Source organism: Callorhinchus milii, unplaced genomic scaffold (assembly GCF_018977255.1).
Source record: "Callorhinchus milii isolate IMCB2004 unplaced genomic scaffold, IMCB_Cmil_1.0 Scaffold47, whole genome shotgun sequence".
Classification (NCBI taxonomy): Eukaryota; Metazoa; Chordata; class Chondrichthyes; order Chimaeriformes; family Callorhinchidae; genus Callorhinchus; species Callorhinchus milii.
This window is the reverse complement of record NW_024704788.1, coordinates 37569-60803: the sequence shown is the minus strand read 5'-3', so window position 1 is coordinate 60803 and position 23235 is coordinate 37569. Positions and strand designations below refer to the sequence as shown.

Here is a 23235-nt window from a genome sequence, read left to right as displayed (position 1 = left end):
GGGAACACACACACAAACACACGCACAATCGCACACACAGGAACACACACAAGCACACAACAACAACAACAACAACAAGATTACATTTTTATAGCGCATTTCACGTCGCGAGGACGTCCCAAGGCGCTGACACACACACATGCACACACACACACACACACAAACACAAAGACACACATATACACAAACATGCACACAAAGGAACGCATACAAATACACACACAGAAACACACAAACAAACACACAAACATACACACGGTGGCAAACGCGCAAAACACCCACAGAAACACACACACAGATGCACATAGAAATACATAGAGACACACACAGACACACTCAAAAACACACGCACACACACACGCACAAGCATATAAACAAACACACACACAAACAAATGCACACATACAGATACTCACAAACACGCGCACACTCAAAAAAAACTCACAAAAACATCAACACACACACAGATACGCAAATAGATACACACACACACGACACACATACACCCACACAGAAACGTACACAAACACATGCACTGATATACACACACACACACATGCACACTCACACTGTGTTGTCACGGGTTACTGTTAATGTGTGGTTTAAGAATATAAAATAGAAGTGCAAAAGCTGTAAATCTCAGTGACTGAAGGCGGAACCCAACACAATGGCAATATAAGGTCAGGACGGAGGGACTGATCAGGAGACAATCAAATGTGGTTAAAAGGAGAATTAAAACATATTATGGATATAATCATGTAAGGAGTTGTTTGTCCTAAAGAAGGAAAGCTTTGTCTGGAGTTATTAAGGTGTCTTTAAACAAAGGCGTGTAAGATATCTCTCGGGAACGGTAGCGGAGCGGTGCGGGACACGACCAGAGCTGTGACAGGAATCCGCTCGGTATTATTTTTTATTATTATTATTATTTGTGTATTATTTTGTTGTTTCGTTTATTTGTGTATCTCCTGCTGTTTTGACCTGAATAAAGTGACTGAACTCAACCAATAGGTAAACTGGAATCGGATCATTCTAACATCGTTACAAATATTTCTCACAACAGACACACACACGCACACATACAGACACCAGTCTCTCACTCTAACTCTCTCACTCTCTATCCCTCTCCCTCAGTCTCCTTCAATTTCTTTCACTTTGTCTCACAGTCTCTCTCTCTCTCTCAGTTGCTTTCTCTGCCTCTCCCACAAAACACAGTAACTACACATTGTAGCATATTCTCTGTCACAGTCTCTCTCTCACACACACAATCATTCCCTCTCTCTCTCAGTCTCTCTCACTATCTCAGTCTCTATCTCTCAGGCTCTCTGAGGCTGTCCCTCAGTCTCTCTCTCATTTTGTGTCTCTGAGTCAGTTTCTCTCTCAGTCTCTCTCTCTGTTTCTTTCCCTTCCTCTCCCACAAAACACAGTCACTTCACGTTATAAGGTATACTCTCTCACAGTCTCTCTCTTTCTCTCAGTCTCTCTCACAATCATTCCCTCTCTCTCTCAGTCTCTCTCACTGTCTTAGTTTCTATCTCTCAGGCTCTCTGAGGCTGTCCCTCAGTCTCTCTCTCACTCTGTGTCTCTGAGTCACTTTCTCTTTCAGTCTCTCTCTTTCTCTCAGATGCTCTCTTCTCTCTCTCTCTCTCACACACACACACACAAACAATCATTCCCCCTCTCGCTAAGTCTCTCTCTCTCTCTCTCTCTCTCTCTCTCTCTCACTATCTCAGTTTCTATCTCTCAGGCTCTCTGAGGCTGTCCCTCAGTCTCTCTCTCACTCTGTGTCTCTGAGTCATTTTCTCTTTCAGTCTCTCTCTCAGTTTATTTCTCTATCTCTCCCGCAGTTTCTACCAATCTCTCTCTCTCTCTCAGTCACTCCGTATCTGTTTCCCCCACAAAACACACATTCGCTACACTTTAAAATATATTTTCTCTCAGTCTCTCTCTCTCTCTCTCTCTCTTTCTCTCAGAATCTCTTTCTCATTCTCTCTCTCTCTCTCTCTCTCTCTGTCTATCGGTATTTCTTTCTGTCTCTCTCACAGTCTCTCTCTCTCCCTCTCTGTCAATCTCTTTCAGTCACTATCTCTGACTCGCTGATAAACCAGTCACAACACATAATAATATATTCTCTCTCCATTTCTGTCTCACTCAGTCATTCAGTCGTTCAGTCTCTCTCTCTCTCTCTCTCTCTCTCAATATCGCTCAGTCCCTCTCTAAGACTATGTCTCTTCCTCCCTCTCTCTCTCTCTCTCTCTTTCACAGTCTCTCTCACAGTCTCTCCCTCTGCCTTTGTCTCAGGCTCTCTCTCTCTCTTTAACTCATTTTCGCCCTTAAGTCTCTCTCTCTCTCTCTCTAGGTCTTTCTCCTTCATCGTCTCTCTCGCAGTCTCTCCCTCTGCCTTTGTCTCAATGTCTCTCTCTCTCACACAGTCTCTCAGCCTCTGTCACTCAGTCTATCTCGTTTAGTCTCTCTCTCTCTCTCTCTCAGCCTCTCTCTTTCTCAGTCTCTCTCTCTCTATGTCTCTCAGACACTCACTCCATCTCTGTCTCTCAGTCTCTCTTTCCCTCAGTCTCTTAGAATATCTTTCTCTATCGGTGTCTCTCAGTATCTCTTTCTGCCTCTCTCTCTCACATTCTCTCTCACTCTATGTCTCTGAGTCACTTTCACTCTCAGTCTCTCTCTGTGTCTGTTTCCCTCCCTCTCCCAGTCACTCACTCTCTCTCTCTCTCTCTCTCTCATTCCCTCACTCAGTTTGTCTCTCTCAGTCTCCCTTTCCCAGTCTCTCACTCTCTCTCTCTCTCAGTCTCTCTCTCAGTCTGTCTCTCTCTGTCTTTCAGTCTCGCTCGCAGTCTCTCTCAGTGCCTCTCTGACTCTCTCTTCTCCTTTCTTTCTGCCTCTCTTCTCTCTCTCTCTTTCTGCCTCTTTGTCATTCTCTCTCACTGACTCTCTCTCTGTTTTTCTCTCTTTATGGCTCTTTCTCTCTTTCGCAGTAACTCTCTGCTCCCACAAAACACAGTGTCACTACACTTTATAATATTTCTCTCACAGTCTCTCTCTCTACGTTTTTCTCTCTCTCATTCTCTCTCTCTGTCTCTTGTTCAGTTGTTTCTCTCATTCAGTCTTTCGCTCTGTCTCTGTCTTTCTCTCTGACTGTCACTCTCTCTCTGTGTCAGTTTCTCTCTCCGTCTCTCTCTCTCTTTCACACACAGTCTGTTTCACAGTCTCTTGCTCCGGGTCTCCCACAAGTCCCAGTAACTATTCGTTATAATATATTGTTGACTCAGTCTCGCTCTGTGTCTCCTTCTGTCTCTCTTTCTCTCTCAGTCACTATCTCTTAGTCTCTCCCACAAAATAAACAGTCACTACAAGTTATTTTTCCAATCACAGTCTAACTCCATTTCTCTCAGTCTGTTTATCATTTTGTCTCCCTATCAGCCTCTGTCTTTCTCAGTCTTTCTCTCAGTCTCTCGCTCTCACAGTCTGTCTCACTGACTTTCCCACCAAACACACAGTCACTACAGTTTGTAATATATTTTCTCCAAAGTCTCTCTCAGTCTCTCTCTCTCTCTCTCTCTCCCTCTGTGTATCTCTCCCAGTCTCTTTCTCTCTCTCTCTCTCTCTGTCTCTCGTAGTCAATCTCTCTCTCAGTCTATCTCTCTCTTTCTCTCAGTCGATCTCGCTCTTTCTGTCCTTCTCTTTCTCTTTTTCTCTCACAGTAAATGGAAAAGTGACAAACCGTTTCTTTCAGAAATGATTGGCAGCTTGAATCTTGTCCCAATCACATACCTATCATATCACTGGGGACTTCTGGTACACTTCGGTTAATGGTCACCTCATTCACTAGAATGGCACCTGTTTGAATAGAGTTAATATTATTAGTTTGAATGAATGTTGTCTCAATACTATTTCAGTATAATGCGTAACTCAACACAAAATGGAGGCACAGTGTACCATCATACATTTTATCTTTTATCTTTGTACCTTTTATCGTGTATTTCAGTCATAATTTTGTTCAGTTTGGGCAAAGTCTGCCTCTTTCCCACAAAGGATTCCCACATCACTCTCATGGCCCGGAAACCTGTCTCTCCTCTGCCCAGTGTGTGTGAGCTCAATGAGTTTCTGCAGGGAGTAAGAATTAATCTTTTGAAGATGGAGTGAAATGTGAGCAATGACAGTGATCAGCAATACCCAGCTCCATTGGTGGTTTTGCTGGACTTGCTATCTCTTCCAACCACAAACTGCTTTCCTCTGTGACAATTCATTTAAACATCTTCCCTCCCCATTCCTTCTCAAATCCAGTTTGGTTTGCACGTGAATGGCTCTATAAAAACGCAACTTGTTGATCGCAGTTTGGCGGTTGTACCTCTTACACTGCGCTGTACTGCTCCACCGCAATATGAAATGTATGCGGATTCCTGTAGCTCAGTGGTTAGAGCACTCGCCTTGAAAGCGAGAAACCTGGGTTCAATTCCAGGCAGGAAGTTTGGGCAAGTTTCCTTACTCCACACGTCTAATAATAATCCCTCCAAAACCCCAAACAATAATAAATTGGTCATTTTCAATCAAAGACTGTTTGTGGGACACTTCTGTGAGCAATTGGCTGCCACGTTTTGCCCACAAATATACAATCAGTTCACTGTATAGTCTATTCTGTGAAGCGCTTTGAGAAGTCGAGAAGATGTGAAAAGCGCTGTTTCAAATGTAAGGATTATTATTATTATGTACTGCAACATAACATAACTGGTTGGTTAATCTGGTTATTTGCTCTTTTGTTGATTTCTTGATAATAGCAGCACAGGAGCTGTGCAGACAGACACAGACTTGCTGACATTTTAACAGATCTAAGGAAAATTTTACAGTCTGACTCAAACCTACTTTGTGCTCCTGAGTGCTGAAACTTTCCTTCTGTGTCAGCCTTGAGCTGATGTCCTCCACGCCTTCCTCAATGGCCTGTTCCAATCTGTCCCGATCTGTCCTCTGTCAGTTTGTGCAGTTGGTAATCATCATACTGGGCCAAGGTCTCAGTGAATAAAGTGTTTGTACCTTCAATAACCAATAAAAAACATTAGTCAGACATGATTTAACTTTTGTTCCTTCAAACATATTTCAGGAAATATTACCGTGCTTATTATTGCAAAAGCACAGAATAAACCAACATCCTTTGACCAAAAATAATATTTAGTAGCTGATATCAGGCAGCTGTCAGCTTGACTCAGTTGGTATCATTCTCGCTGCTGAGGGAAAACTTTGTGGGTTCAAGCTCCATATCAGGGCTTTGACCTCAAAAACCTGGCTGACAATCCAATGCAGGACTCGCCCTTGGTTCTTTTGCCTATTACCTTATGTCTGTGCCCCTGGTTACCGAACCAACCACCAGAGGAAACGGTTATACCCTCCCTAATCCATCAGAACCCCTCATAATTTTGAACACATTTAATAAATCTATAAAGTTGAAACATATTTATGCCAGAGTTGGAATTTTGTGGGTTCAAGCCCCACGGCGGGATGTGGAACTCATAGCCTCTCACTGCAATGCCAGTCACTCCTGGGGTATCCTACACCCCTGAGCTGCAATCTTTCAGACAAGGCACTAAACCAAAGTCCATTTGTTGATGCTTTGGCAGTTGTTAAAGACAAGAGAGTGTCTCCCGATGAATTTCCTCTTTCCTGGTTCGATCCTGGAAAATCTCCTTTACACCCTCTCCAATGCCTTGTCATTCTTCGTCAAGTGTGTTGCCCATAATTCAACAAAGTCTCTAGCTGAGGCACCAGTGTCACCAGTGTTTTATAAGGGTTCGTAATAACTTCAACAACAACACAATTGCATTTATAGAGCGCCTTTCACGATGGAAGGACGTCTCAAAGCGCTGAACAGTCGGGTGTCGGAGCCCGAGCATGGGGGAGGGGTGGAGTTTGGGTGAGGGAAGGCAGAGAGGTGGGAGGGTCACCAAAGGCACGATCGAAGAGAAGGGTCTTGAGACCAGCCTTGAAGGGGGCAATGGAGGAAGCGAGGCGAAGGGACCGTGGGATGGAGTTCCAGAGTATGGGGGCAGAGAGGCTGAAAGCCCGGCCACCGATTGTAGGGTGGGTCGGGCTGGAGCCTCGGAGCAGCCCAGTGCCCGCTGAACGGAGAGAGCGGGTATATTGGCAGTTTTCTGACTTTTGAATTCTATGCCCCTATTTATAAAGCCTTGTAAACTGTATGCTTTTTAAAACCTTTACCTTCAAATATTTACTAATATGAACCCCCAGGTCTCTCTGTTCCTTCATCCCCTTTAAGATTCTACAATTAGCTTATGTTGCCTCTCTTCATTATTCCTCCCAAAATGCATCCACATTGCATTTCTCCACATTTAACTTCACCTGACACGTGTCTCCCCATTTTACCAGTCTGTCTATTTCCTCTTGCTGTCTGCTACTATCCTCCTCACTGGTAACTGCTTTTTCTAGCTTAATATAATCTGCAAACTTGGAAATTGTACTCCTATACCCAAGTCCAAGTTATTTTCATGGATAAAAAAGTTAGTGGTCCCAATACCAAACCACTGGGGGACACCACTGCACATTTCCCTCCAGACAGAAAAACAACTGTTCACTACCACTCTCTGCTTTCTGACTCCCATTTGGTCTATTTGGTGAAAGCAACAGCTCGCAATTAATATGACTCTTCCTTTGCTATTGCCAAGGACAGCACCTTGGGTGAAAGGTGATAAACAGATGTAATTTTGTAATTTTCTATTGTAATAATATTATTACCACTAATTATTATTATTACATTTAGTGTGGCACCATTCACATCAAGATGACATCATTACTGCTTCACGGGATTCTGTGGGCAAATACAGCAGCCAATTTCAAACAGTAATGGCCTATGAACTGCTTGAAATGATTAAACAATTGTATTTAAGGGATCTATGATACTGGGAGACAAGAGTTTAGCCATGTGATAAAAACTACGGTTCCACTTGGAGATTATCGGAATCCAAATCAGGATTCATCAGCAATTCAATCCCAAATGGCATCTTTGGATGTACAACAAGGTTCGATCAAGGACTGAAGCCCCGGCTTCTTGTTCTCCATCTGTCTCATTGATTGTACAGAAAGACAGGAAACCAGACGCTGGGATAGTAATAATCCTTGCGAAAACAAACACTGTCCCTTGGCCTGCCCCCTCTCTCCCCAACTTCAAATCCTGCCTAAATACTTTCCGTTTTGATCGTGCTCACGGTCTCGTCACCCCTCCCTCTCGCCTTAGCTTGGGGTCAGACTCTGCCACTGTCAAGAGCTCCAGGATGCTACCCCGTGTGAATGGCGCTGTGTAAATGTAGTTGTTGTTGTAAGCTACAGGACTCCACAGATCTGCAGATCTAAAGTGACCTGATGCTGACATTAAATATTAGTGTAAATCACGTTGAGGAAATTGATGCATTGAGCCTACCGGGTGCTGCTCTCTGTGTCCAGTTGCTGATGGGGGTGAATTGCCGCCTTCTGGCCTCTATCTCTCTAAAAGCTGATGATCTCCTGTGCAGGAAAACAGCAAATGTAAACTTCCTTGTTCTGCCTTAGACACTGTAACTTACAAACATACTCTCTGCCTGCTTGTCTCTCTGCCCGTCTTTTGGTGACATAATCTCCACTCTGAACCCTTACTGGGTTCCATGGTATGTGATGGCAACATCTTGTTGGTTTGGATAAAGAAGAGCCTTCGGCCTACTTATCATTTATATAAAACCTACAGTTTCCTTCCTGCCGTCACAGTACAGAGCTGCGTTTGTTTAGGACACTTGACCGCTCTCCCTTTCCACACCTAGATCCTGCCACACTATTCCTTACTTACCTTAGCCGCTCAGCAAAGGAGCATAATAATAGTTATAATTATTATGGGGCTACCTGTGTAAGAAGGGTATCCTTGGAGCTGAACTGCTTCCAGGTTAATATGCCTGGCAAAGGAATGTCGGAATCATGTCAACCCTTGTGGCGGTCTGTAATCCGGTACTATAGCCAAAAAATAAATATTAATATAATAAAAGACCCTCCTTTTCGACTATGTCTTCGATCACCCTCCTTCCGCCCCTGCCCTACACCCTCCACAATCCCGTCCCCTCAAGTCCGAAGTATTCATCATCCAACGACCGGGAAATGCGCTATAAAAATGCAATGTTGCTGTTGTCTTTGGTCACTGTACATTTATAATTGTGATGTTTAATGTTTTTATGGCTACAAATTAATCTTTGTAACCGTTTAGAATATAGCTTAGCTATAAGCTTTTGATAAGGTTTGTTTGGTTTAACGATTATTTCAGCAGAGGTTAAAGTAACTTTGCTGGACCGGATGAAGTCAAGTTCTGATTAAAATACTGCAGCCTCAGCCATCTGCCTATCTCAAGAATGAGAAACAAGCAGGCGGTCGGAGGCTTCCCAGAAGCTGTCCATGTCTCCTATCTCTGCAAAGCAGCGTGTGTAGTGTGTTGGCTATTTCTGTGAGGAGAGCAGCCGAAGTTAGAAAAACGTAAAGAAAGATGTAATTTTATTTTGCTGACACACGCACAGTTAGCCAAATGGTCTCTTTTTGTCCTGTATAATTCTATGATTATTAGAAATAGTTGGAGTAGTGGAGAGCTCAGTGCAGTTCCCAGTAAAATCAATATCGAGTCTACTGTATCAATGTATATGTACAGGGGTGAGGAGATTTGCCACTAGTAAGAAAGTTACCAGCAAAAGAGAAAGCGAATTTGTGGGGTTCGTAAGGAGGGCTTTCTCCATTTGGAGTTTGGTGTCATTGTGGGTAATAAACATTTTGATTGTTGGATAAAACTGTGATGATATTTATCAACATTAATGCAGACACTGTTGATGCTTGTGTTTGAATAATGGACTTTTTACTTTGAATCTTTGTGTAACTTGTATTGAATAACCTGGTGTTCTGGCAAAGTAACGTGCAAAATTATCTGGGAGACAGAAAGCAGTGGTTACGTAGTAAATGGTTGTTTTTCAGACTCTCATGTCCCCCGGGGGCCGGTTTTAGGTCCACTGCTCTTTTTTAATATATGTGAATGACTTGAGTATCAAAAGCAACGTTTAATTTTGACACTGAACTTTGGAAGTCAAGTGGATTGTAGAGGATGGGGGGAGGATATAGACAGACTGGTGAAACGGACAGACATGCGGCAGGTGACGTTTAATGAGGAGAAGTGTGAGTTGATGCATTCATGGAGGAAGATTGATGAGAGCCAATTGATACTAACAAAAACAAAATGTCTGTCTGGGTGTCTGCCAAGAAAGCAATTACTGAATGAAGCATAGAGATGATTTACACCTCATCGGAGAGGTTTCGCAAGGGGGAGCAACATGGGCATATTTTGGGGGGAATTTCCTACCGATAATCAGCTATAATAAAAATATATTAATAAATGCTTTAAGCCCCCAAATAAATAGGCATGGTATTCTGCAATAAAGAGGCGACAGATGTCACACATCCTTCTGAGAGATGCATCTATCTAGAGTTATGTAGCTAAGTGGTTAGAGCACGCATCTCGCAAGCGAGAGACCGAGGTACGATTCCCAGTAGGGTGAAACCTTGGATAAATTTCCTCATCCCACATGCCTGATATTAAACCCACAAGAACAAAAGAGTGACAATTTAGTCACTCAGTCCAAAACGAAACAATCAGGTGAACACTGCTGTGTCCAATTTTCTGCCGGATATTGCCCATGATTATACAGTCAATGCACTTCACAGTATATTCTGGGAAACACTTTGAAACATCTAGAAGAGGTGAGAAGTGCTATACCAAATGCAAGGATTATTATTATTTTATTGTTATCTATACTATTAAAGACAAAATGTTTGTCTGTGTCTGTGTCCTCTCAAGCAAAAGTCCTCCCAACCAGGAGTACTCCCAACCAGGATTAATCCCACCGTGAGTCCTCCCACTAGAGTCCTCCAAACATGGGTTCCTCCCAACAAGGAATGCTCCCAACCAAGGCTCCTCACAATATGGAATCCTCCCAACATGGAGTCCTCCCAACAGGAGCTGTTCATCTGAGTCTTCCTACTGAGTCCTCCCACATGATACTTCCACAGGAGTCCTCCCGAAAGGATATGTGTACAAATATGTGAACAAGGAGCCAGCGAGCTCAATAACATATTTTTTAAATCTTAATTGACAAAATTGCCTAGGAAGCGAAGATCAAGCCTTTTAAGGAAAATAAATGTTGATGAAAGCGAGAAGACCGATTCAATTAAAGTGGTTACAAGCGTAGCTGCAAGGTTACAGACAGGAAACTAGATGGTATCGTTTTGAAGGGAGTACAGGGGTAGAGAGACCTAGGGATTCACAGACATAGGTTGATAAGGGACTAGCGGGTAACAAAGCCCGTTTCCCCACTGTGATTAAAGGGAATATTCCAAAAATGTGTCCATATCCTCTATGTGTTAACTGTTCCACATTTCAATTCATCAGGAGACTTATCTTGTTACTGTGCCATACAAAGAGGGGCAGAAGCCCAAGATGGTGCAGCCTTGGTTCCTGCACCAAAGGGTAAATGCAGGGATGCCTGCCCCAGAACCACCCCACCACCCCCACCCCCCACACACACACAAACACCATGCCTTCACGCCACAAGTGTGAGCTGCTGTAATCTCTGGAAACAGGCTAATAATACATTTGTTTTTTTCCTTCTGTTTAAGGATTGCTTGCTTGAAATGAGTGTAAATGCATATTCTATCTACAAATAGATATATCAATATTGTTTTTAAACTAATCGCTGATTATCAGGACTGTCAGGTTAAATGCTGCTGGTGTCACACACATCCCGGGACAGTCAATTCCACAGTGTGGGCCTCTCTGCTGCAAAGGACAAAAGCAACATGTATTTCTAACACAGCTGAAATATATCATAAACATGTAGCAACAGCTCAAACTGGGTCCGTTTGTTTCACTGACCATCGGACGTTTGAGTTTACATTCGGTGTAAATAGTACTATTTTGAGTGGTAAAACCATGTTGTATTGAGTTCACTTGTACCCTTTATTTAGGCGTTCCCCACACAGCCCAGAACTGCAGTTCATATCTTTATTAACAGAGAAACAACAGCATTTCCATACACATAACATTTCCTCTCTTGGCCTCATTGAGCCTCTAACCAGTAACTGACTGAAATACAAATATATGGAGAGAGAGAGTGCGAGATAACTACATAGAAAGACATTGATATAGAGACATACAACAACAACAACAAGATTCCATTTATAGAGCGCCTTTCACGTCGGGAGGACGTCCCAAGGTGCTGTACAGTTGGGTCAGGACCCGCGCAGGGGGGAAATGGTCAGGGTGAGGGGAGGGAAGGGAGGGGGCGAGGAGGGGGGAGATGGTCAGGGTGAGGGGAGGGAAGGAAGGGAGCGAGGAGGGGGGAGAGAGTCGAGAGCGGAGCTGAAGGCTGAAGGTCAAAGAGAAAGGTCTTGAGATCGGCCTTGAAGGAGGAAAGCGAGGAAGCGGTGAAGGCACTGGGGGATAGCGTAGCTGCAAGGTTACAGACAGGAAACTAGATGGTATCGTTTTGAAGGGAGTACAGGGGTAGAGAGACCTAGGGATTCACAGACATAGGTTGATAAGGGACTAGCGGGTAACAAAGCCCGTTTCCCCACTGTGATTAAAGGGAATATTCCAAAAATGTGTCCATATCCTCTATGTGTTAACTGTTCCACATTTCAATTCATCAGGAGACTTATCTTGTTACTGTGCCATACAAAGAGGGGCAGAAGCCCAAGATGGTGCAGCCTTGGTTCCTGCACCAAAGGGTAAATGCAGGGATGCCTGCCCCAGAACCACCCCACCACCCCCACCCCCCCCACACACACAAACACCATGCCTTCACGCCACAAGTGTGAGCTGCTGTAATCTCTGGAAACAGGCTAATAATACATTTGTTTTTTTCCTTCTGTTTAAGGATTGCTTGCTTGAAATGAGTGTAAATGCATATTCTATCTACAAATAGATATATCAATATTGTTTTTAAACTAATCGCTGATTATCAGGACTGTCAGGTTAAATGCTGCTGGTGTCACACACATCCCGGGACAGTCAATTCCACAGTGTGGGCCTCTCTGCTGCAAAGGACAAAAGCAACATGTATTTCTAACACAGCTGAAATATATCATAAACATGTAGCAACAGCTCAAACTGGGTCCGTTTGTTTCACTGACCATCGGACGTTTGAGTTTACATTCGGTGTAAATAGTACTATTTTGAGTGGTAAAACCATGTTGTATTGAGTTCACTTGTACCCCTTTATTTAGGCGTTCCCCACACAGCCCAGAACTGCAGTTCATATCTTTATTAACAGAGAAACAACAGCATTTCCATACACATAACATTTCCTCTCTTGGCCTCATTGAGCCTCGAACCAGTAACTGACTGAAATACAAATATATGGAGAGAGAGAGTGCGAGATAACTACATAGAAAGACATTGATATAGAGACATACAACAACAACAACAAGATTCCATTTATAGAGCGCCTTTCACGTCGGGAGGACGTCCCAAGGCGCTGTACAGTTGGGTCAGGACCCGCGCAGGGGGGAAATGGTCAGGGTGAGGGGAGGGAAGGGAGGGAGCGAGGAGGGGGGAGAGAGTCGAGAGGGGAGCTGAAGGCACGGTCAAAGAGAAAGGTCTTGAGACCGGCCTTGAAGGAGGAAAGGGAGGAAGCGGCGAAGGCACTGGGGGATAGAGTTCCAGAGCCTCGGGGCTGAGAGGCTGAAGGCCCGACCACCGATGGTAGGGCGGTTGGGGCGGGGGATGTGGAGCAGACCGGAGCCAGAGGAACGGAGGGTACGGGCAGGTAGGTAGGGGGATAGTAGGTCGGAGAGGTAGGAGGGAGCAAGGCCGTGAATGGCCTTGTAGGTGAGGATGAGGATCTTGAATTCGATCCTCTGGGGGATGGGGAGCCAGTGGAGGCGAGCGAGGGTGGGAGTGATGTGGTCGCGAAGCCTGGTGCGGGACAGTACACGAGCTGCAGAGTTCTGAATGACCTGCAGCTTGTGGAGGGAGGTGGCGGGAAGGCCGGCGAGGAGAGAGTTCCCATAGTCCAGCCTTGAGGTGATAAAGGCGTGGACCAGAGTTTCAGCAGCGTGAGGGGTGAGGTAGTGCCGTAGTCTGGCGATATTCAGGAGGTGATGGAAGGCGGTGCCAGTTGTGGCGCGGATGTGAGGGAGAAAGGACAGCTCAGGGTCGAACAGAACCCCGAGGTTCCTGACTGGCTTTGAGAGGTGGAGAGTGCAGCCTTGGATGCTGATGGTGTCAGCGCCTGAGGTGCGGAGGCGCTGACGTGAGCCAATCAGGAGGGCCTCGGTTTTTCGCACGTTGAGCTGAAGAAAGTTGTCTCTCGTCCAGGACTCGATGTCGGACAGGCAGCTGTCAGGACATCGGTGGTCGTGGAGTTGAGAGTAGAGGAGGAAAGGTAGAGTTGGGTGTCATCCGCATACATGTGGAAGTTAACTCCATGTCTGCGGATGATGTCACCAAGGGGGAGCATATAGAGGGTGAAGAGGAGGGGACCGAGGACAGAGCCCTGAGGGACACCACATGAGACAGTGCGGGGGGTGGAGGAGAAGCCATTCGTCGAGACAAAGTGAAGACGGTGAGAAAGGTACGACCTAAACCACTCAAGGACAGTGCCTTGAAGGTTGAGGTGGGAGGACAAGCGGTGGAGTAGGATAGCGTGGTCGACCGTATCGAATGCTGCCGATAGGTCGAGGAGGACGAGGAGGCAGAGGGAGCCCTGGTCACAGATGGTCAGGATATCATTGGTGACCTTGACCAGGGCAGTTTCTGTGCTATGGGCAGCACGGAAACCTGACTGAAGGGGTTCAAAAGAGAATGGGTGGAGAGGAAAGAGCGCAGTTGGGAGGCGACAACTCTTTCCAGGACCTTGGAGAGAAAGGGGAGGTTGGAGATGGGCCGGTAGCTTGATAGCTGCGACGCATCAAGGGAGGGTTTTTTCAGGGTGGGCGTGATGGTGGCAGTTTTTAAGGGAATGGGGACAGAGCCAGAGGAGAGGGACAGGTTGATGATGTCTGTGATATGTGGGGCAAGAAAGTGGAGCTGGGAGATAAGGAGTGGAGTGGGGATGGGGTCAAGGGAGCAGGTGGTTGGTTTTAGGGATAGGATGAGTTCGGTGACAGAGGGTGGGGAAACGGGTACGAAAGTGTGTAGGGGAGGATGGGTAGCAGTCGGAGTGTGGGAGTGAGGGGTTGGGGATGTTGGAGGGGAAGTGACCGCGGAGCGAATTCCCTTGATCTTGGATTCAAGGAAATCCAGCATCTCCTCGCAGTGAAGGTTGGAGGAGATGACCTGCGCGGGGTGGCGGGGGGGACGGAGGAGTCGGGTTGTGGTGGAAAACAGTAGCCTGGGGTTGTTCTTCGCCTCCAGGATTATCCTGGAGTAGAAGGACGACTTGGCCGAGGCTAGAGTGGAGCGGTAAATTTTGAGGAGGTCCAGCCAGATTTGTCGGTGGACCGTTAGGCCAGATTTGACACAGGTGCGTTCAGCGGCCCGCACCTGGCTTTTCAGTGAGCGGAGGTGGGTGGTGTACCAGGGGGAGGAGCGGGAGTAGGAGACAGTACGGGAGGTGATGGGGGCAAGAGTATCGAGTGTGGAGGAGAGGGTATTGTGGAGGAGGGAGAGAGGAGAAGAGGGGTCGGTGAGGGTTGAAGGCCAGAGGGAGAGGAGTTCAGAGGACTCCAAGGCATCGGTTAGGGATTGTGGGGGTAACTTCTTCCAAGGGCGGTAGAAGATGGTGGTGGGTCTGGTGGAGGTGGGGAGGGGGGTGCAGGTGGTGAAGGAGATGAAGTAGTGGTCAGAGATGGCCTTGTCGGTAATAGTGACATCCGACACACTGAGGCCCCGGGTGATCACCCTCACAAACTCTGTTCCCGAGTCCTTGCCAGGCTCCACTGGTTTCCATTTACTGAATAGATCAATGTTAAGATCTTCTCACTTGTTTTCAAACCCCTTATCATTCTCGCACCTCCCCAACTATTCCATTTGCTTACATCCCACTCCACCTTCTGTTGCCTCAGCTCAGTTGGCTCTGGCCTCTTGTTTGTCCCACGTCCGTTGCATTCCACGATCAGTGGCTATTCCATCAACCGAGATATGGCTATGCCATCATTTCTCTCCATCAACCGCCCTCCATCGTGTCCCCTCCTTTCAAATCCTAACTAAAGTAAGCGCTTCCTTTTTGCTTAAGCTTGTGATCACTCCCAAAGCTCTGCGCCTCACTCTCGTCAGAGCTCGGAAACACTTTCTGCCTCTGCCAAGTGCTCCGGAACGTCGCCACGTGTGAAGGCCGCTTTGTAAATGCAAGTTATTGTAATTGTTTGTGAGTGTATCACTCATTCTATGTGAATGTGTGCGCAGCGTATCTGAATGTGTGTGTATGTTATTCTCTCTTTGATTGCACCTGAAACATTTAATGGTGTGTGTCAGAACCCCTCCGTCTCTTTGAGGGCACTGGCCTGCTCCATGTCTCCCGCCATGCCCACCCAATCGTTGGAGGTCTGACCTTCAGTCTTTCTGCTCCCACCGTCTGGCTGATTTTACAATGTGCTCTCTCAGTGTGAGCTCACATCGATCTCTGTTTGATTTGAATAGGAGGAAGCAGCTCACCAGAGAATATTCTTTGCCAAATATCCCAGAATTTAAAACACAAACCAAACACAATATGATTCTCTTTATAATGTGAACGTCTATCAATTCAGAATCAGTGATGAGGAGTTTACGCTGTCAATGTATGAAGGTGATCTGCCTGTGGGGATATACAAAGGACCTTCACAGTACACCATTTGGAGACAGCTGATATGCATCATCAGGCCCAGGTAAATGATTCCCATTCTCACACTGAAGCTGTGTCAATAGTCTTACAATCACCTCGATCCTAACAAAATTAACATTGCAATGTTGCTATTGTATTTGAAGGAGGCAACAGAAGGGTGAGGTGGAGATGACACAATGCAGAGTTACAGAAGGTGGGGTCAGGATTGCTGGAGGCCTGATTGCTGATGGTTGAGCAGGCAGGGCGATGGGATTTGGAAGTGACTGGAGGCCATGAGTAGAGAGCACGGGTAGGTTTTTAGAGAGGTGCAAAAGCCTGGAGGGCTTTCAAGTTGAGGGCGAGTATCTTGAATTAACAACAACAATAACAACCTGAATTGATGTAACTCTCGTCACATGGATGGATACCAAGAGAGCTTGACTGTGTCGGAGCATGACACCGAGCCTTGGGAGAGGGAGTTGACTCTAGATACCATCGATGATGAACGTCTTTATGTGCGACTTGAAGATGGGGAAGGAAAGGACAAGATGGAGGAATAGATAAAGTGTGTTCCAGAGTTTGTGGCGTAGCGGCTGAAATTGCTGCCACTGATGGTGGAACGGTGGGCAGGGGGACATGCAGGAGGCTGGAGCACACCAAGGGGAGGCAGCAGGGAGTGGGTTGTGGCGCTGATGAATGCTTTGGGAGTTGCCGGTCATGAAGGGCATGAACTCGATATTCTGAGGGATGGGGAGGCAGTGGAATCCGTATAGGATGGCTCTCATGATCGCCCCCTACGGATGCCCCGGCAAAGCTACACGATCAGTGCTGTTTATTCTGGATTGAGGAAAAATGACACAGTGACGTGAATCTGTCATCAGCTCACACTCCATGACTTCTCCCTGCACAGCTCACACACCCGTATTCCCTGCCCACCCTCCCTCATTCCTCACACGAGCTCAACCCCACCCTGAACCCTCCCTTACACCCTCACTCATCTCTCCCCAATCGCTTGCCCCCTCACTTCACTGTGTGTTGTTTCCGTTCTTCAGCTCCGGACTCTGTCTCTGAATCCTGACACAGCCCATCATGATCTAATACTGCCTTTGGACCCAGCCACTCACCATTCTCACCCACACCCATACCCAGTCCCTCCTCATCCTCACACACACTCAGCCCCTCCCCATCTTCATTGTGAGACTTGGATACCTACGGCAGCAGCTTCCTGACTCCCTAAAGAGTTTAAAGAAAAACATAAGTAGCTGGGAACTCTCAATAGGTCAGGCAGCATCTAGGGAGAAAGGAAAGTGAATCACCGTGGATCTGTCACCAGGTCACGCACCCCGGCCTCCTCTACCCCACCCAGACCCCTGCACCACTCCCACAGACCCCTCACCTCCTGTCCCGTCATTAACTCTCCATCATAGTATGATGGAATTTAGCATTAAGTTAGAGAGAGAAGTAGTTAAGTCCGAAGCAAAGGTTTTAAATTTAAGTAGAGCCAACTTTGCTGGTATGAGAGAGGATTTAGCCAAAATAAACTGGGAAATTAGACTTAAGGATTTGACAGTAAACTAGCAATGGCAGACGTTTAAGGAGATAGGGCAAAATTCCCAGCGAGCACGTATCCCTATGAGGAATAAGAATGTCACGGGAAAGGTGGCCCAACGGTGGCCAACAAGAGCAGTGAGGGACAGTATACAGTTGAAGGAAGAAGCCTATAAAACAGCTAAAATGAGTAGTAATCCTGAGGATTGGGAGAACTTTAGGGATCAACAAACGAGAACGAAAAAAACTGATTAAGAGGGAGAAATTAGAAATTATGAGGACAAACTAGTGAAGAACATAAAGACAGACTGCAAGAGTTTTTATAAATATATAAAGAGGAAGTGGCTGTCAAAAGTAAATGTGTGTCCGCTACAGGCAGAGGCGGGGGGAATTATAGTAGGGGGCAAAGACGTCCATCGTCATTAAACATGTACTTTGCTACTGTTTTCACCTTAGAAATCACTGAAAATCTATCAAGAATAGAGGGGAACAAAGAAGAAAATGTTAGCGAGCAACTTGAGGGAATTAATAGTAGGAAAGAAATGGTTTTAGGTAAATTATCAGCTCTTAAAACTGCTACATCTCCTGGACCTGATGGCCTACATCCTCGGGTTTTAAAAGAGGTGGCTACTGAGATAGTGGATGGCTTGTCTTTGATCTTCCAAAATTCTGTGGATTCTGGAATGGTTCCCATTGATTGGAAGATTGTAAATATTACACAACTATTTAAGGAAGGGTGGGAGAGAAAAGATAGGGAACTATAGACCACTTAGTCTGATATCAGTGGTAGGAAAAATTCTTGAGTGCTTAACTAATCTTTTAGAGTTTTTTGATGATGTATCTAAAAGGATAGACTGGGAGGAAACAGTAGATGTAGTATATTTGGATTTTACAAAGGCATTTGACAAAGTGCCACACAAAAGGTTAAGGCGCATGGGATTAATGGGAACATATTAGCATGGATTGAAGAGTGGCCAACGGGTAGAAAACAGAGTGTAGGGACAAATGGATCATTCTCGAATTGGCAGGAGATGACTAGTGGAGGGCCACAAGGATCAGTGTTTGGGCCTCAGCTATTTACAATTTACATCAATGATCCAGACGAGGACATTGAATGTAACGTATCAAAATTCGCAGATGACACTAAACGAAACGAAACGAAATGAAACTAAACTAAACTAAACTAAACTAAACTAAACTCGGTGGGAGGGTAAGATCTGATAAAGTAGACACTGAGGGTCTGTTTCCCCGGTGGGAGAATCTATAACCGGGGGTCACAGTCTGAAAATTAAGGGTCAGCCTTTTAGAACAGAGTTGAGGAAACATTTCTTCACTCAGAGGGCAGTGAATGTATGGAATTCACTCCTCCAGAAGGCTGTAGACGGTCAGTCCTTGAACATCTTCAAGTCTGAGACTAATATGTTTTTTAAAAAATAGAGGGATTAGGGGATATGGGGAGAGGGCAGGTAATTAGAGTTAGGTCAGAAGATCAGCCACGATCTCATGGAATGGCGGGCCAGGCTCGAGGGGCCGGATGGCCTACTCCTGCTCCTAATTCTTATGTTCTATGTGTTTGACTGTGAAGTGTAGTGACTCTGTTTGACTGTAAAGTGCAGTGTCTGTGTGCTTCAATGTAAAGGGTAGTCACTGTCTGTTTGACTGTCAAGTGAAGTGATTGTGTGTTTCGCTGTGAAGTGTTGTGAATGTGTGTTTGACTGAAAAGTTTAGTGACTTTGTGTTTAACTGTAAAGTGCAGTAACTATGTGTTTGACTGTAAAGTGTAGTGACTGTGTGTTTTAGTGTAAAGGATAGTGACTGTGTGTTTGACTGTCAAGTGAAGTGACGGCGTGTTTGGCTATGAAGTGTTGTGACTGTGGGTTTGACTGAAAAGTTGAGTGAATGTGTCGCGTGAGATTTAACCCCTGAGCTACGGGAACTGCGGCATGTGAGGCGATGGGTCTAACCCCTGAGCTACAGGGGCTGTGGGGTGCGAGGCGATGGGTCTAACCCCTGAGCTACAGGGGCTGTGGGGTGCGAGGCGATGGGCCTAACCCCTGAGCTACAGGGGCTGTGGGGTGCGAGGCGATGGGTCTAACCCCTGAGCTACAGGGGCTGTGGCTTGCACAGTTAATGCAAAATATTAATACAAAAAGCAGTTAATTGGTTAATATAAAGGCAGAATTGGGGATGTTTTGCACACCAGGAATCTGGGAATTTTACCACCCACTGCATGTGTTTTTCACGGATTTGGGGTTAAAATCAAAGGGAAAAGTTTATGCAAAAACCTATTGATATATTTGATATTAATGCAGAATTAGGAAAGTTTTGCACTAATGTACATAAAATCCTGGGTTTCTGGGACGTTTATAACCCGCTTCATGTCTTTATAAATTGGTGTTTAATAACTTTGCAAACCCGTTTCCCGTGTGCTACCCAGAGAGTGGGTTATTATTATAATACAAAGCTCCTGCAAAAACACATGGAGATATTTAATATTAATGCAGAATTGGGTATATTTTGCACTGGTGCACTTTGAATCCTAGCAATCTTTGGATTCCATAACCGGCTGCAGATGTTTTTCATGGGTTTGGTATTAAATTCAAAAGGAAAAGTTAATGCAAAAGTACATGCATATATTTGATATTCGTGAAGAGTTTTTACTGATGCATTATGAACCTTGAAGATGTGGGGACTTAGAGACACAGACAGACAGAGACAAAGACATTGAGAGACACACAGTCACACAGACAGAATGACACAGAGAGAGACATAGAGACAGACACACAGAAGGCATAGGCACAGACAGACAGAGAGCTACCGAGAGAGTCACAGAGACAGACAGACATACATTGCGAGAGACACAGAGACAGAGAGAGAGATACAGAGAGAGAGACAGAGATAGGCAGAGACACAGAGAGAGAGACACAGGGACCGACCGACCGACCGACCGACCGACCGACAGACAGACAGACAGACAGACAAAGAAATACAGAGAGAGACACGGAGACAGGCAGACACAGATAGAGATACATAGATACAGACAGACAGGCATGCAGACATAGACACAGACAGAGAGATACAAAGTGAGACACAGAGGCAGACACATAGAGAGACACAGCGATCCAGACACAGAGATACAGAGACAGCACAGAGACAGACAGACACACGCCAAGCTCTGTGCAAAGTGAGTGACTTTAAACATTTTTATTGGTTAAAGTCGATGTTTCAATGGGTTTACAGTAAAATCTGTGTCTTTATTTGTTGGGTTTGAAGCTGATTTTGTGCTGCAGAGATTTGTTCAGTTTCTCTTTGGGTTTAAGAGATTTCACAGATATTTGCTGTGTCTGTGTGTCTGTGTGAATGTGTGTCTGTGAAAGTGTCTGTGCGTGTGCGTCTTTGTGTTTGTGTGTGTGTGTTTCTGTGTGTGTCTGTGTGCATATGTAATTCTATGGTGTCTGTTTGTTAATGTGTTTGTGTGTTTCTGTGTGTGTGTGAGCCTGTGTCTGTGTGTACATGTGTGTGTATGTGAGTGTGTGTGCGATTTTGTGTCTGTGTGTGTGTGTGTGTGCCTGTGTGTGTGTGTGTGTGTGTGTGCGTATATCTGTATGTATGCATGTGTCTGCGTGTTTGTGTGTATATGCGTGTGCGCGTCTGTGTGTATGTATGTGTGTGTCTGTGTGTGTGTTGCTGTGTCCCTGTGTGTGTGACTGTGTGTGTGTCTGTGCGTGTTTCTGTGTGTGTGTTTCTGTGTATGTCTGTGTGTGTGTCTGTGTGTATCTGTGTGTGTGTTTCTCTGTGTGTGGGCATGTGTTTCTGTGCATCTATGTTTCTGTGTGTGTGTGTGTGCATATGTGTGTCTGTGTATCTGTGTCTGTGTGTATGTTTGTGTCTGTGTGTATGTTTGTGTCTGAATGTGTTTGTGTAATTGAGTGTGTGTGTTTGTGTCTGTGAGTGTGTGTGGTTGTGTGTGTCTGCATATGAGTGTCTGCATGTGTATGCCCGTGTGTCTTGTGTGTATGTGTGTGGCTGTGTGCGTGTATATGTATGTTTGCTTCTGCGTGTGTCTTTGTGTGTGTTTCTGTCTGTCGTGTGTTGTTTGTCTCTGTGTGTCTGTGAGTGTGTCTCTGTGTGTGTATGCATGTTTCTGTGTGTCTGTGTGTATATGTGTTTCTGTATCTATGTGTATATGTTTGTGTGTCTTTGTGTTTATGTGAGTGTTACTCTCTATATACATGTGTGTCTTTGTGTGTATATGTGTGAGTGTGTCTGTGTGTGTGTCTGTTTTGTCTGTATGTGTGTCTGCATGTGTATATCTGCGTGTGTCTGTGTGTGCTTGTATATGTCTGTGTATATGTACGTGGCTGTGTCTGTGTGTGTGTTTGTGAGTGTGTCTCTGTATGTGACTGTGTCTGTCCGTGTGTATGTTTCTGCATACCTGTGTGTTTGTGGCTGTGTGTGCATCATTGCGTGTGTATCTAAGTGTTTCTGTGTGTGTGTCTGTGTGTTTCTGTGTCTGTGTCTATACGACTTTGTGTCTGTCTGAATGTGTGTGTCAGAGTGTGAGACAGACAGAGTGAGTGTGAGAGTGTGAGAAAGACAGAGAAATTGTGAGTGTGAGAGACAGTGAGAGAATGTGAGAGAGGGACAGAGAGTGTGAGAGAGACCAAGTGTGAGAGATAGGGTCAGAGAGAATGTGAGAGAGTATGATAGAGAAATAGAACGAGTGTGAGTGAGAGACATAGAGAAAGTACGAGGGAGACAGAGAGTGTGTAAGAGTGTGAGAGAGAGATAGAGTGAACATGTAAGAGAGAGAGAATGAGAGAGAGAGAGAGAATGAGAGAGAGAGGGAGGGACAGATGGAGGGAGACCGTGAGAGAGACAACAAAGTTGAATATATTATAAAGTGTAGTCACTGCCTGTTTTGTGGATGAGAGGGAGAGAGAGAGACTGTGAAGAGAGAGAGAGAGAGACTGATAAAGAGAAAGAATGACAGGGAGAGAGAGAGAAAGGATAATAAGGGAAGAGAGAGGCAGATGGCAGGTGTATGTCAGGATTTATGTGATAATAACAGTCCCCAGGGCAGGGATGGGAGAGGAATCAGGATTATCATCTTTAATAATCAGTCACTACAGTGTACAGAATATATTCCATATTACACAGACTGTGTGGACAGTCACTGACTCAGTCAGTGTCATATTTCTACTCTCAGCTCAGCTCTGATTCTCCGCAATGACAACAGCTGATTCCGTCCGTCTGAACTGAACCTATTCCCCAGCAGCCTGAAACACATTAAACAGGAAATAAACCCACGGGATAATGTAAACTGTTCATGTCGCAGTTTAACAAATACATAAATCCCTTCAAACTGTTCCCATTCTGATTCACAGCCTTTCTCTGTGTGTTTATCACATTAACCACTGACACAATCACTTACCAGACCTCCTCCAGACTGGTGCAGGTCTGTATGAGGCGGCGGAGAGCGCGGACAGAGCCGTCTGTGAAGGAGTTAGAGCTCAGGTCCAGGAGCGTCAGTGAGCGGTTTGTACTGAGAGCGGAGACCAGAGCATCAGTGCAGCCATCGGTCAGTCTGTTCCTGTTCAGCCTTGAGATCAGAGACACAGAGAAATCACAGGGATCAGAGTAAACACAGTGTGTATAACCCACTATCATTCACTACAGGGCGTCACCCACGGAAGGAAGAGGCGTTAGAGCCCACAAGCGGATACAAAGATGTAAAACGAGCCTCAGACAGTCCCTGCTCCCAGCGAGGGGGCCTCAGAGGGTTTTCCTGATACCCAGATATAATATATAATATAATAATAATCCTGGCATTTGATACAGCGCCTCATCATGTCTTGGAAACGCCTCAAATCTC

At 45.5% G+C, this 23235-nt stretch overlaps 1 protein-coding gene, 1 long non-coding RNA gene and 1 other non-coding gene across 3 annotated transcripts in view; 1 reads left to right on the top strand and 2 right to left on the bottom strand.

The window, feature by feature from the left end:
- Nucleotides 1-3665: 3665 nt before the first annotated feature.
- LOC103190913 lies at nt 3666-7612 on the bottom strand. Its single transcript, XR_489206.2, has 4 exons — nt 7439-7612; nt 4876-5043; nt 3982-4119; nt 3666-3852 (listed from the first exon to the last, which is right to left on the bottom strand). It is a non-coding gene; the product is annotated as an uncharacterized LOC103190913 (long non-coding RNA).
- On the top strand, nt 4412-4483 carry trnas-uga. Its single transcript has one exon. It is a non-coding gene; the product is annotated as a tRNA-Ser (tRNA).
- Nucleotides 7613-22551: 14939 nt separating the features above from the next.
- The window catches only part of LOC103191347 (NACHT, LRR and PYD domains-containing protein 12-like), a 30993-nt gene continuing 30309 nt past the window's right edge, over nt 22552-23235 (bottom strand). Inside the window, exons 10-11 of the mRNA XM_042345441.1 lie at nt 22795-22962; nt 22552-22639 (exon numbers count right to left, since the gene is read on the bottom strand). Of these exons, the coding sequence (XP_042201375.1) occupies nt 22552-22639; nt 22795-22962 (256 nt within the window). The remainder of the gene's footprint in view (nt 22640-22794; nt 22963-23235) is intronic.